The following is a 15,736-nucleotide window of genomic DNA, read 5'->3' on the forward strand; positions in this document are numbered from 1 at the left end:
TTTTAGAGTATTTGTAATATTTTTTAAAGTTATGAAACTCGATATAACTTAAAGTTTAGATTACATGTTGGATGAGTTAACCCAAATCAATTCAAGGGTTTTTTTTTTTATGTAAAAGAAGTCAAATATAGTTCTGTTTGGTCAATCAAGTTAATCAATTTAATTTAAAATTTATCTTAAATCCTGGATTAGCAAATCACCAAATCAATTCATCGAATTGAGCTGAGTTTAATAACACTAGTTTAAAGGGTGTTTGATGCTACAGTTGAACAATAATTTTGCAAATTTTTGAATTTTTTTGCCATATTATTATTTTTTGGGTCGTATTGATATGCTGATGTTGAAAATAAATTTTAAAAAATAAATTTTAAAAAATAAAATAAATTATTTTAATATATTTTCAAACCTCTAATACTATTCCTAATATTGTTCCAAATATGAAGCACTCAAACCATAACTTTATTCACTGGCAATAAAACCCCTAAAATATAGTAAAATCTAGATTCTATTGTTTTTATTTTGTTGTTTGAATCACATAATATGACTGTCACTGCCACTGCACAAATCATCCCCTAAGAAAAAGAAATTGACGTACTTACCTTTAAAAAATCACCAGGCGGGGAAAAGAAAGATGTTTTTAGGTCTTGTTTGTTTTTTTCTGGAAACAATTTTCCTCACTTTCTCATGTTTGGTAAGCATGTGGAAAGTTAGTCAAAGGAAATTAAATTCTGGTCAAAGGAAAAGTTACACTTTAGTGTTTGGAAAGTGTTTTTCTTTTCTTATCCTTGGAAAACACTTTCCTTTTAGACTTACGGGAACAAAATCTCTCCCTCTCTCTTAATTAGTTTCACTGGAACTCTCTTTAAAAAACACTTTTTGCGTGTCTGCTGTAAGTCTCTCTCTCTCAAATCTCTTTATTAGAACAAAAGATCATCATAATAATTTCCTTTTTATTCCCTGTTAACTGCAACAATCTCCATTGAAGCATTGAATCATCTTATTTCAGGTAACCATTTTCCTCAAAAGTTTTTTTTATTATCTACCTTTTGTTTTCCTGTTCTTTGTTTGGATTTTTAGTTATGATTGTGATTGTGGCATAAATCTTGTGAGCTTGTTAATTTGCTGTGTTTTTTGTGTTTTTTTTGGTTTTTGAAAAAAAAAAAACATAACAATCTCATGCTTTGTTTTGTATAGGATCTTAGGATCTTGCTTGTTGATTCAATCTTAGATGCTTATAAGAAATTGAATGACCTTCGCTTTAAAAAATCTCAGATGCTATTGTTTGGAATTATTTATGTTATTGACTTTTCATATATTTAAAAATTACTTGGTGCTCTAATGAATGCAAGTAAGACAGTCCTTCAACAATTTCTATCGCAATTTTAAGCCTAATTTCCCATGAAAGTACTCGATCTGATTTTTCTATACCAAAAGAAACATGTGTGTTAGGAATAGAAATAAAGTTATACAATGTTGAGATTAATATTGCAATATATAACTCTTAATTGAGAATAATCAAATTGAGAAAAAATGGTAGTCTACTGGAAAATATTTGGCAGTCTAAAAGCTCTTTTTTTGCATGTATTCATAGATAATGATCTTCTCTTCATTTTCAAGACAAAAAACCCAAAAGCTTTACAATGTTCGGATGAGACACCCTTTCCAGTAAACTATTCCCAGTCTGTATGAATAAATAATGGCAAGTAAAAGCACAAACAGTTTGTTACCATGCAACTGTAAAGGGATTGAGTGAATTTTATAAGAAAATTATATTTGCAAACTATAAAAATATAAGGATTGAGAACTCTCACCATATTATGGTATTGAGCCTTGTTGTTTGCATATGTGTGCACACCGGCTACTGCCAAACTTTACGACTAACTTTACCATTCAGTATCTACTATCAAACTAGTAATCCACTTTAAGGCCTTGTTTGTTTAGGGAATCAAATATCATTACAATAATTATGATACATTGTCAGCTCCTCTTATTTCTAACTTTTTAATTTATAATGTGTGTCGGTTTGATCATAATTTCTTGTATTGATTGTGTAAGTATTTGATATGCTTTTTGAATGTTTATTCCCCAAAATTTTTAGGTTTTGTTATCTTAAAACTTCACTTTTTTATTATGAATAGTAAGATTATTCATGCAACATTTATGGGAGCAGCTGTAATTATCATAGTTGCAGGGGTAGCTATTATTGAACGAGAAAGAAATAAAATTTATATACCAAGAGAACCACGTATAAATGCAATTACTCAACGAGAATTCTATATTGATAACATTTTGAATCGAGGTTATAGACATTGCGTCGAACAACCTATAATTTGTGTGATGTTCTCACAAGTTATGACCTATTGCGATCATCTCAAAATATGTCTATTAGGGAGCAAATAATTGTGTTCTTACAAATTATAGGTCGAAACCAAAGATTCATTTTATTAGTGGTACATACTATAGATCTGTTGAAATTATTCATCGTTACTTTAGAATTGTATTAAAAGTCGTTCCTAAGTTATACAACCACCCTATTAAAGACCTAGGGGATACAGTTCCCGTGAAGATAATGAATAATCGCAGATTCTATCCTTATTTTAAGATATGATAACAATACTAATATTTTTATACATTAATTAATTATATCTAGAAGAAAAGGTTATAAATTATTTTTTCATGTTTATATAGGATTGTGTGGGAGCAATTGATGGTACCCATGTTCCTGCAAATGTTCCTATTAAAATTCAAGGAAAGTTTCGAGGTAGAAAAGAGGGAACAATACAAAATGTTTTAGCAGCTATAACTTTTAATGTGAAGTTTATATATGTTTTAGATGGATGGAAAGGAAATGCACACGATTCTCGAGTTTTGGGTGATGCACTATTAAGATCTAGTGGTCTAAAAATTCCAGAAGGTATAAATTAAATATTTATAATATGCAATAAACATATAAATTGTCTAATTAGATAAAGATAATAATAGGTTTGATTTTTTATTTGTAGGGAAATATTATCTTGGTGATGCTTGTTACGGTATTCGAAAAGGAATCATTTTTTTCTTTTCGTGGTGTTCGATACCACTTGAATGAGTTTACAGAACATTCACTAAAAAATAAAAAGGATTTATTTAATCTTCGACACTCTTCATTAAGAATCGCTTTTGAGCGAAGGTTTGGTATTTTGAAGAGTCGTTTTAGATCAATTGATGGAAAACCTTTTTGGTCTTATGAAACACAAGTGAATGTTGTGCTTTCATGTTGTATTATTCATAATCACATAATGGGAGTCGATCATTATGACTTTCTTATGGAAGAAATATGTTCGGAAAATGAACTAATTAAAAGAACAATCAGTTTAAGCTAATGGAAGGATAAGGAAGAGAATAGGGAGTGGATAACAAAAAGAGAAATGATTGCATCAACCATGTGGAATGATTATAACACTAAAAGAAACTAGTAATTAAGTGTTAATTATATGTGTTTGTTTTTATTATATCTTTCATGAGTTTGTATTATCTTTGTTATATATTTGGATTGTTTGTTGCCTTTATTATAATTTCTTATGTATTTCATGTGTTCTTTTTTAGATATTAATTGTATTTTTTTTTGTATAAAATTAGTTCAATCTAAATATTGTATGATTTTATTTTGTAAAAATTTAGGATTTTTTTTTGTAGAAATGAGTACCTCGAAGAATGAAAAGTGCAAAGGTAAGCACTTCACATGGTCTAAGCCCATGTCTCACATGCTACTTGAGATATTAGTCGAGAAAGCACTTAAAGGAAACAAGCCTTCTTCCACCTTTAAAGCAGAATCTTTTATAAAGGTAGCAACATAAATTAGTCAAAAGTTCAACGTGCAATGCGAGCCTAAGCATGTGAACAATCATCTCAAAACTGTGAAAAAAGATTGAGGAATAATAACCAAACTTAAAAATAAAAGTGGTTTTGGTTGGGATAATTGTTTAAAGATGATTACAGTTTCAAAAGATATATATGATGACGAAGTAAATGTATAATAAATAGTATACTCTTTGTAATTTTTACATTTACTTTTGTTTCCAAAGGAACTAAAAATTGTATATTCTAATCTTTATGAACAAGCACATCCCAATCATGACAAATATCTCAACAAAAAACTTTATATGAATGAAGCAATGACAATTGTTGTTGGAAAAGACATGACAACCGAAAATTATGCCAAATCATATGCTGATATCAACCTGGAAGAGAACAGTGAAGTGCAATCTATTTCAATTGAAAATGAAGGGGAATATGAAGAAACTTCAAAAGGTAAAGAGACATCTTCCTCTAGTGCACAAAAGAGACAACATAAGAAGAGAAATCAAATGTATGAAGATGAAAGTGTTGAAAAGTTGTCTAAAAAGATTGGAGATGTAGCATTTACAATTTAAAGTCTAAGCAAAAATCAACTTGATGTTAATGAGCTATATACAAAAATGATGAAAATTGAAGGTTTTGAAGAGATTACTCTTGGTGATGCTTTTGATCACTTGGTCCAAAATAAAATGCTGGCAACAACATTTATCGCAAAAAATGCTAATTTGAGAAAAAATTGGTTTCAAAATTTTGTGAACCAACACTACTACATACCTGATTGCTAAGATGATTTTACCATGATAAGAAAGTCTATGTTTGTTATTTGACAAGTATGTTTACTTGTTTTATTTGATGTAGTAGGTTTATGATTGTTAATTTGAACTAATATGTATGTGTATGACATCAAAACTTAATATTTATAGATGACAATGTTTGATGTAAAATGTTTATATTTATTTTCTAATGCTTAATTGATACATATTAAAGGGATAATTGTCCATACTCTTTTTTAAAAAAAACAATATTTATAAAAAAAACTCATTAAAATATTTTTGTATCTATTTATCTCTAAAAAAAATATTCATACCAAAAAAACCCAAATATCTAACTTTCACTTAATACCATCAAAAAATTATTTTAAACGTTTACAAATAAAAAAAAATACTAATAGGTTTTACTTAAGAAATATTTCACAAAGTTATACATCTATAATATTATATTTAAAATATTTATATTACATATATAGTTATATTTTATAAAATAAGCTATATATAAATATATGATATAATTAAAAAAAAATCATCCTTATATCTTTTAGATCTCATTTTTATTATTATAAGTAATTAAATATTTATATTACATATTCTTAAATAAAATTTTTTAAAAATAAAATATTAAAATATTAAAAAATTATTTTCCAGATTATTTTTTATAATAAAATTAAATATTAAAAAATATTTTCTAATTTATTTTTTATAATACCATCAAATATCAGAAAAAATTTTACTGTTTTAATTTTATTTTTAAATCACTTTTAGAAAAGAAAATTTCCAACAAATAAATTATCTTAGAGTATGTTTCGCAGTGTGGTAGCGGTTGCTTTTCAAATAACTTTTCATGTTAATAATTTTTTTTATTTTTTAAAAATTATTTTTAATATTAACATATCAAAATAATTTAAAATATATAAATTATATTAAATTTTAATAAAAAAATTAATTTTTTTAAAAACATGATTTCCACCCGCGTTACGGAACATTCTCTTAAAATCTCTTTCCCGGGTAAACTAAAGAGGGAAAAAGAGCCAAACAAAACTCAGAAAGGCAGAACACAAATTCAGAGAGAGATAGAGAGAGAGACCCTTCAAATGAAATCCAAAAGAGAAACGACAGTAATCGAAATCGAAGACACAGACGACGATGATTTCCTTTCTCAAGTTGCCCAAGCTGAGTCCGAAGCTCTCTCCGCTTCCAACATCAAACGCCGCAAAATCACCACCGTAGGTTTCAACGAAAACCAAGAGAACACCAAAACCACGACGACGACGATCAAAGTGAAGGACGAATACAAAAATGAAGGGGACTACATGGCAGCTTTAAAAGGAAGTAAAAGTACTTTATGGCAACAGCGAATCAAAGCCGTTGGTTCTTCCAAACTCCCTCCTCCTGATTACAATGCTCGCGGTGGCGGTGGCGGTGGCAGTGGGGCGGTGGCTCCCGAGAAGGTGTGTCCTTGTGGGTTGGGTGTTTGTAATGTTTTTACTGCTAATACTGAAAGGAATCGCGGGCGGGATTTCTACAAATGCCCTCAAAGACAGGTAAAGATTCGTATCCTGACCGTGCGTGTATTACATTCGTGCGCGTTAAAACTGAGGAGTTTTCTTTGGTTTTGCTTTTGTGTAGGAAAGTGGGGGTTGTGGATTTTTTCAATGGTGTGATGAATCTCCAGCGGCAAATAATGGTGGTGGGTTCGGTGGGGGTGGGAGCCATGGTTCTGTGTCTAATTCTGTGTTTCCTGAGCTTCAATGTTCATGTGGAGCTGGGTCTTGCTTGATTTTGACGTCTAGAAAAGGGGACAATAATGGGAAGCAATTCTATAAATGTCCTGAAAATCAGGTAGGTACCTACTTTTCTTCATATGGAAGTTATTTGGGTGTTTTTAAATTATCCAGTTGTATTCTGGAATTGGGATTTTATTTATTTATTTTGACCGTTCATTTATAAAACCTGATCTGACTTAAAATTCAAACTGGTGACCCTGTTGTCTTGGAGTCTGGCAACCGGATTTTTTTTTTTTTTTTTACCAAAACAACATAGTTTCCTGTTTTTGTTGTTTAATTTTTTTTAAACCTTCTGTCCGTGGTTTGACCTGGCCAACTAATGACTCAAGCCCTAGATTGGGTTGGACCCTGGGCGGGTCTTATAACCATGGTCCATGCTTCATGGTTGTTTCATAATGGAAAGAAGGTAATTGTTGGTGCAAAAGTGAATTTTGTTCGAACAGCTTATAATTTTAATTGTCTACCAATGTGAACTGCTTCGTGTCTTGGATTTCTTCTTTACTGTTGTGAGCCTTAACAGAGAGAGTTGACGGACAAGGAAGGTTTGAATGTTAAAAGAGTGTGTGTGATGGAAAAGATGTAGGTGAAAGATAATCAGATAAACATTTGTTAGTGGTAGATATGAGTTACATACATTAGGTTTAGTGGTTGATGTGGCTGTGATTCAGTAGATGGGGGTAACAGATGCATTGCTCTGAATGTGCATAATAAGCAATGGAGACATTGTTGTTGTTGTAGGCAGTGAACTTGTGGTTGTGGCTTGTTGAAAATGATAAATATCGAAGGGATTTTGAAGCGAGTGTTTATAGTTATTGTGGAATAAGATTTCTTTTGTGAATTTTCACGGTTGTTTCGTAGTGAATAGTGAAGTATTTGCAGTGCAAAATGTGACCATTGTTTGTATATCATATGCTATATGTGCAGGCATTATAAGTTTATATCCGCTTCATGTCTCAGCTTTCCCCTTTTACTGCAAAGAAATCTCAAAGCACCCTTTAATTGTCCTTCATGGTCTGTATTTTTTCTGTTCTAATTCAATGGAAAGCCATAGTTCTATATCTTTTTCCCCTGTGAAGTCATAATGATGAAGTGCATTTCAGTGCCTGTGGATAAGAAGAAAAGTATACATTAAAATTGGAGTCAGTGAACTTGTGATTGTGACCTGTTGGAAATGGTTAATTTGATGTCAATTTCAAAGAAGTTTACAGGTCAGATAACCATTAAATGGCACGAACTGTTAGCTCACAATTCTAAGAGCTCAATGGCATATTTCATAAATGCGATTAACATAAATGAAAGCAGTGGAATTTCTTTGGCTATGGATTGTTGACTATGTAAGTTTTCTATTGTTGGGAAATTGTTTACTGGAGTTCATGTATGAAATATTTGACAGGGATGGTTGTTGGTGAAAAAGGCACCCTGAGAAACATACCTTCTCTGTTTCATTATAATTTTTTTCTGAATTGTTTATGCATGCTTGAGATAGACTATACATGCTGTAAATTATAGTCAACGTTTCTCATTTTGCCATTCCGCGGTTCAATGACATGATCTGATCCCCCCCCCCCCTCCCTACTGGAACAATTGGTGAATTGGAATGCTATAGACAGATGCAGCTTTATCTGATAGTCATGTGTTTTTGGTTGCTTCGCAGGGAGGTTGTGGTTTCTTCAAATGGTGCGATGATAATACTGCATCAGCTGGTCTTCAAGCTAGTGCTCCCAAGGTCTATATCAACATGAATGACTCCAGCAACAAAAGCTTTGGTGCAAGAACCGGATCATCCTGCTTCAAATGTGGCAAGGAAGGCCATTGGGCAAAAGATTGTGGCATGTCTACGTCTGATTCTCCTGCTACATTTGGAGCAGGTTCTGGTTCATCTGGTACTTGTTACAAATGTGGTAAGCCAGGGCATTGGGCAAGGGACTGCACTTCTAGTCAATATAAGAATGTTCCCCAGCAATACTAATCGTTTTATGCTTCTTGTATTTCTTGGATCACTTTGCTGTAGCTTAACTAGTTACTACGAATCAGGGTACTTTGCGTTTGGGTAAAGCCAAATATCCCACCCTCTACATGGCTGCAGACCTTACATGAGACTGGTTGTTTGGAACTTTCATTTTGCTATGCGAAGATTTCCTAACCTCATGGATCCAATTTTTGAAAGTTCCCTGTCTATGAATTGAGTAGATTTGTAATTACTTATGCCTCTTAATTCTGATTACATGTCAAATCTAACTTCTTTAGGAAAATATTACCACTTTCGAATCTGGAGAGGAAAATTCTTTATAGTCTTGTTTTCGCTATGAATGTTGGTCTACGAGTCATTACACCTGCCTTGGTAGCACTGTGAGTGACATTTTGCTTCTAGCTTCAAGCTATCTTCTTGGTGTCTGTTAGTAGACAACTAGACATTGCAATTAAGTAGCACATGCTCTAGCCAAAACCTCTAATTACATGGAGGGAACAATTTGGATGGAGGTAGCCTCATCTTCTATAAAGGCATTGGCCTCTAGTAGCATCACCTAATTTTCATATATAATGTTGAGAAGAGGATCCAAGATCCCTCTGTTCTTTCCATTATAGCCATTGTACATATGGCATTAGACATAAACTTTTTTTTTCCACCAACAAACGATAAACAAAACTTTCCAAAAAAAAAAACTACAAGTAAAACCTCTGTGTATCATATAAGTTCCTCAAATAGCAATTAAAAAATCGAAATCAAGTTGAAAAGCCATGTTGAAACTCCCTCATGGTATCATTGTTGATATACTCACCTACGAACCAGTTGCTAAGTTAAATCTCGAAAGGGCAAATGAAAACTACAACATTAACTGCCGAAGGCTCCTCGTTGCAACCAAACCTCTTCATTCTGTAGGCTTCCAAGTGGCTAGTAGTGGAGCTTCGTTGTCTTAATTTACGAAGTCATAATAACTCCTTCGCTGTCGGGTTGTTTCTGGGATCTTGTAATGGCTTAGTGTTCAAAATTGACGAGGTGGACAATATGGTCTTATGGAATCCAGCTACTATAGAGTCCCAATTATGCTTGAAATCTTTACACTAAAAACCACTACATGGAGAATAATTCAAGGCATCTATTCTGATATTCGCATGGGAGGACACCGTCAATGTATATTTTTGGACGGGCCTTGCATTGATTGGGGATGCGAGAAAGTGGCCATGCTGGAGTGGATATGATTGTTTCTTTTGATATAGCAGAAGAGAAATTCATGAAGGTTTTGCCACTTCCAATTCCTCCGAATTATTTTTTATCAGCAGTTTTGGTTTTGGGAATCTCAGGATTCTACCTGTGCTTATTTGACAATCGACGACCACATGGAAAGCTATTTTGAACCATGAAAAAGCAAATTGAATAGTTTAATTATTAAATAATTTAATATGAAAGAGTAAAACTGAAAAAAAATATATAAAAAAAATTTGAGTCGATACTGATTAACCTGCAAATCTCATGGTCCTATGCATAAAAAAGTGAAAATAAAAATTAATCCAATGAAATATTTTTGTTGATATATATTGACAGGGTTAGCGAGGAAATTAATTCAGTCTGTAAATATTATCATAAAATACAGATAATTTTTTTTTTTTGGCCAGTAATGCCATTGATATTATCGTAGTGTGCTGCTTTCATCAAAGTGGGTTTCCAGGCCGTCACTTATTAAGTTGAGCTACTCTTTTTCGATCTATTATCGTAGCTTAAGATATTTAAATTACTTTGATGCAGTATTTTCGTTCATATATGAGGCTATAAAATGATGCTTTCGAGTCATGGCTTTCTACATGTCAATTTTTCTATTGCTAATACAAGCATGGAAATAAGATTCAATAATGAAACCGATACGGCCTAGGACCCGGGTTGGAAATTGGGTGATTTAACTTATGAGTTAGTGAGTCAACCCAAACTATAATTTATTTTAAAAAAAGAAACTTCAAAACAATTTGATTCAAAGTAAAATCAAGCCCAATATCTATGTCAAAGGTACTTAGTTGACTTGTAAGCGTGTACTAGGTTTAATAGCTATGAATTCAAAGTAATAAGAGAGGCATAAACCAGGTCAAGCATAACAATATAGTGCGTATATTGCGCTCAAAATATTATCTGTTTAAAATTTAAATTTTATTTTGCTTAAAATTAATTAATTAATTTTTAGTTTTTTTTTTTTATCATGTTAATGTGCTAATATTAAAAAAATAAAAAAATATATTATTTTAATGTATTTTAAAGCATTATTTTTACAGAACATTCAAGCAGGCTAACTTCCTTGCAGTATAATTGTTAGGATGCTTTCAAAGCCCAGCTATATTAGTCAATCATCTGATATATGTAAATACTTGTATTCTGTAACAGTTAGTTCACTTTTTGGTCCGGCACCGATGACTTATTCAACCAACCACTAGCCTAATGCTAGAACTTAGAAGAAGGCCATGGAAATGGAAGTCGTTCATTCTGTAACAATTATCATTTCCGGGAACAGGGATACTCTTCATTGTATGGTCCAGCTCTGATGACCTGTTCGCCGAATATTAGTCTAAGGAAAATGGAAGAGGCTCATTTGTAGGTGAAGCAGACAAATTGTCTAGTCACCTTTTGTGGTTTCCATTTATACCAACCCACTCAAGACATGACCAGGTCAATAATGAAGCTTCTATCTTACCTCACAGCTGAAAATCATTTCTTATACTAATATTTCTTTCTCCTCCAACAACAGCTAGAGAAACCAAAATCAAGTTGAATAGCCATGTCAAAACTCCCCCAAGACATTATTGTTGATATCCTTACCTACTTGCCAGTCAAGTCTCTTGTTAGATTCAAGTGTGTGTGCAAGCCATGGCAGTTGTTAATCTCCGACCCTCGATTCGTCAAGTTGCATCTCAAACGGGCAATTGAAGGCAACAATATTAACCGCCAAAGGCTCCTTGTTGCGGCCGAGCCTCTTTATAGTTCTGTAGACTTTGAAGCAGCTAGTGATGGTGATGGCATTAATGCAGTAATGGAGCTTCCTTATCCTAGCGCAGCAAGTCGTACTGAATCCTTCGCTTTTGCATCGATCCGGGGATCTTGTGATGGTTTAGTATGTATACGTAATGGAGGTGACGTTCACGATATGTTTTTATGGAATCCATCTACTAGAGAGTCCAAGAAATTGCCAAAACCAAGTTCTTCTGTGCAGAAACATGGTTTCCTTACTGGACTTGGTTATGATTCAACTATCGACGATTACAAATTAGTAATTGCCTGCTTAACTACTGCCAATGGTTCTCACCAAATTATGGCGCCTGAAGTCTTCACCCTCAAAACCAATTCATGGAGAAGAATTCAAGGCATCCATTCTGGTATCACCTTGGAAGGAGGTGCAGGAGTATTTTGGAACGGGGCTTTGCATTGGTTAGGGAAGCAAGAAACAGGTGCTGATCATGATGTGGATGTTATTTTTTCGCTTGACGTAGCACAGGAGAAGTTCATGGGGTTTGTGCCCCTTCCGAACCATTTTTGTACAGCTGTTTTGAGCATCTCAGGAAATTGCTTGTGCATTTTTGGCAAACTGCATCCTGATGAAAGCTACTTCGAGGCATGGATAACAAGTGAATACGGAGTCAAGACATCTTGGAGAAGACGGTATGCTATTCCTTTTGACAGATTATATATGGATTATTTTTCAACAGAAATGTGCTTGACGAAGAAAGGAGTTCTAATGGACCATCATGGATGTCCAGGGACATTGCAGCTTTACGACCCAGTTGAAGATGCAACAAAGTTATTAAGAGTAAAAAACAATAGGGATCCCATGTATGATTCTGCTGTATATACAGAAAGCCTTGTTTCACTACGATAAATCTAGAATGTTAAAGAACATAAAGCAGCAAAATAAAGCTACAGATCAAGCTGTTTCTTCTTTCATTTCTATGCACGTTTTCGTTACATTTTTTCCATCCTATTGTAAGTGGTTTATTTCAAGTACCATTGTTATTTGGTATCTACAGTGTATGTATGCAATGCTGATAGATTGACTAGTTTCTTGTCTGTTTTGTGCATAATATTGCATCGTAATAGAGGTTTATTACAAAGAGAAGTACTGCTGTTATGCAGCCCAAAACGTGCCAGACCTCCCATTAAAAGTACAAAAGAAGAGCTATGAGTAGGTCACCACAATGGGTGCTCATGATCCAAATTTGAAACAATAAACTAGGAAGATTATTAATATCTTCACAAAAATGAGCATTATTAATTTTATATTTGCTTGAGTTTCTCCTTTATTTCTTTCTACAATCGTGAAAATCATGGGATTTGATTTAATTTCTACCTAACCAAGATATATAATCTCGTCCTTAATTTTTTTTCTCTGAAGTACTTACACCAGAGTATCAAGTATCAACCACTGCAGCCATTCAACACTAAGCCGGCATCACACAAAGGCCAAAGGTAACCGTATCAGATTATAGCAATAAAGTTAAGTTAGGTAGAACCGTAGAGAAAAATGGGAAGTTAGTGGTTTCAGTGAGTGACAAGGAAGTGGCCCCTGAAGTTAAAAGATGGGGAAATGCCCCGATTGGTTATGTTCTAGGTCAAGATCTACAATTCATGGCCATGAAAGGGTTTGTTGATTCTGAGTGGAGGAGAACATATGGGAATGTCAGGTTCTTTATAATAGAACCAGGAGTTCTTTTGTTTGATTTTGAAACAGCTGAAACTAAGCAGCTGGTATAAGACCAGTGCCTATTTGGATTAAACTGCCTAATTTGAAACTCCAGGTGTGGTCTCCTCAATCCTTAGTAAGATTGCAAGTACGGTTGGTACACCTTTGTTTACAGATAAGCTGACAGCAACAAGGGAAAGGTTGTCTCATGCAAGCGTTTGTATAGAACTGTTAGACAATTGACATTTTAACTCTAGTGTTTTAGTTTGTTTAATTCAATCAAGTATTGTCTGTTTTTCTTTTCTTTTATTTCTGTTTTGATTTTGTCAAAGTAAATCCCTTGTTTTTCTGATATTGTTGCTGAGTTAGTGGCAGCACATTGTCCACTACAGTTAGTGGTTGTTAACTAGGGAAGTTTGTTAAGTTTTCTCATGTATTTAAAGATATGCAGTTAATAAAATATTGACTGAGACATTTTATCAAACACCTTGTGTGTAGTTCGTGTTCTTCAATACTCAACATTGTTGTTCTTGATTGTGCATCCCTTCACCTGCACAAAACACAGCAACACAATTCTTAACAAGAACTAACTCCTCCTGATTCAAAGATATCATAATTTTGAAAAGTTGTCAGCTTATTGCTTTTGGTTGTGAAGTATTTGGACGTTATTATCAAAATTGTTCAAAGAAAAGGATGGAAAGTGTGGGCTAGTTTTATGGTGCTGGAAATTAATCTTCTAACCCTACTCTGGATTTATTTGTCAGGTTGTATTTGTTAGGCTTCTGCTTGGAACTGTTGCTGAATCTGTGTTTCAAAAACAATTAGGATATTATTTATTTGGTATCCATGTGCATACATGTAGGGGGAACTAATAAGGGTAAATATTAAATAAAGGTAAAGGCATTTACAAGTATTTATAGTGATTCCTAGAGGTCAAGAAGTTTTGGTACCAACTTCAATGACTAAATCCAACCAGGGATGAGCTGTTCTAACAGTTTTTTTATATGAATATTAGCTGTTCAAACTTGACTTCCAAGAAGAGCAGTTAAGTTTCAGAATTATAGCTGAAACCAAAAAACAGAACACCAAAATCTAGCTAAACAGCCATGTCCAAACTCCCTCAGGACATCATGGTTGATATACTCACTTACCTACCAGTTAAGTCCCTACTACGATTCAAGTGTGTGTGCAAGCTATGGCATTCGTTAATCTCGGATCCGAAGTTTGTGAAATCACACCTCAAAACAGCAAGGGAAGTCAACTCTAATAAGAGCCAGAGACTTCTCCTTTCAACCAGGACTCCTCAGTCCGTTGACTTCGAAGCAGCTAGTGAAGGTGATGAGGATAATGCAGTACAGGAGCTTGAATATCCTGATGTAGTAAGGTGCAGTCCTACTTACTTTATTGGAATTATGGGATCTTGCGATGGCTTGATTTGTTTATTTGTTGACTATGCAAAACTCGTCTTATGGAATCCATCTACTAGAGATTACAAGGAAATGCCAAAACCCAGTTGTGATCATGGCTTTGATTTCTTTGCTGGAATTGGTTATGATTCCTCTAATGATGATTATAAATTTGTAATTCCTAGCTGCACTACGGCTGATGGTTCTGAACAAATTATGGTTGAAGTTCTTACATTGAAAACCAATGTCTGGAGAAAAGTCCCGGAGATCTGTCAAGGTACTACCTTGGTAGGGGCTTATCGAGGGTTATTTTGCAATGGGGCTGTGCATTGGTTAGGAAAGCAAGAAAATGGGTCTGAGAAAGAGTATGTGGCTGTTTCATTTGATGTAGCAGAGGAGAGATTCAAGGAAGTTGTGCCACTTCCGGATCATTTCGATACGGTGGTTTTGGGGATGTCAGGAAATTCCCTGTGTGCATTTGGTGAATGCCATGGAAGCTATTTTGAGGCATGGATACATGAGCAGGAATATGATAGCAGTGCATCTTTCAGAAGATTATTCAGGCTCCCAGCTGACAGGCTTTCTCAAGAACCTAAAGTAGTATTGTGTTTAACAAAGAAAGGAGAACTTCTGCTTGATTATGATGAATGGCAACTAGCGTTGTACCATCCTGTAGCAGACAAAAATAAATGCATCAGGGCATACAGAGATAGCAATTTATGTGATTTAGCAATATACACAGAGAGTCTAGTTTCCATCAATGGTGATGACAGTAGAGACCCCAGAAGAAGATGTTGGAGAAAAATGGTGATTGCCTAAGTAATTTGTTGGATTACTTGTTGTCTTTGTTGGTAATTGGATTTTTGGGACCTTTCTCATTTGGCATGTACAACATTGCATTAGTGTTCATTGTTCAAATATTTTGCTTGGGTGTAGGTTGAGATGAGCTAGCTTTTGTTATTTACGTATCCCTGTTTTATTCAGCTTTTTTTCCTCTTTTTCTTAACATGTGGGCTTTACTTAGTATCTATCTGGCTTTCAAGGTATCTTATCTAAAAATAAATTTTTAAAAAAAATATATCAAATATAACTGTTTAAACTTGAGGTGAACTAGAAAATTTTTAATTTAAAGCTTGATTCGTGTTAGATTTAAAGTTAAATTAAAAAAGATATTAACCTTTTAAAATTCAATTTACTCAATTGAGTTTTTATTGACCTAATTAGCTAGACCAAATCCAATTCAAATTTTGTTGCATCAATACAAGAAAATAATTAAA

General features: G+C 33.6%; 3 protein-coding genes across 3 annotated transcripts; all 3 read left to right on the forward strand.

Moving 5' to 3' along the window:
* Nucleotides 1-5,622: 5,622 nt before the first annotated feature.
* LOC18095236 (cold shock domain-containing protein 3) lies at nt 5,623-8,563 on the forward strand. The gene is made up of 3 exons (XM_024606088.2): nt 5,623-6,154; nt 6,240-6,452; nt 8,052-8,563. Exons 1-3 carry the CDS (start codon nt 5,705-5,707, stop codon nt 8,364-8,366), a joined length of 978 nt encoding a protein of 325 aa, XP_024461856.1. The 5' UTR covers nt 5,623-5,704; the 3' UTR covers nt 8,367-8,563.
* A 2,164-nt stretch (nt 8,564-10,727) lies between these two features.
* On the forward strand, nt 10,728-12,440 carry LOC7461647 (F-box/kelch-repeat protein At3g06240). Its single transcript, XM_024599264.2, has one exon. It carries the CDS (start codon nt 11,158-11,160, stop codon nt 12,250-12,252), a length of 1,095 nt encoding a protein of 364 aa, XP_024455032.1. The 5' UTR covers nt 10,728-11,157; the 3' UTR covers nt 12,253-12,440.
* Nucleotides 12,441-14,004: 1,564 nt separating this feature from the next.
* On the forward strand, nt 14,005-15,424 carry LOC7461646 (F-box/kelch-repeat protein At3g06240). The gene has a single exon (XM_002300118.3). The coding sequence runs from the start codon at nt 14,160-14,162 to the stop codon at nt 15,276-15,278; it is 1,119 nt and encodes a 372-aa protein (XP_002300154.2). The 5' UTR covers nt 14,005-14,159; the 3' UTR covers nt 15,279-15,424.
* The last annotated feature ends 312 nt before the right edge of the window (nt 15,425-15,736 follow it).

Source organism: Populus trichocarpa, chromosome 1 (assembly GCF_000002775.5).
Source record: "Populus trichocarpa isolate Nisqually-1 chromosome 1, P.trichocarpa_v4.1, whole genome shotgun sequence".
Classification (NCBI taxonomy): domain Eukaryota; kingdom Viridiplantae; phylum Streptophyta; class Magnoliopsida; order Malpighiales; family Salicaceae; genus Populus; species Populus trichocarpa.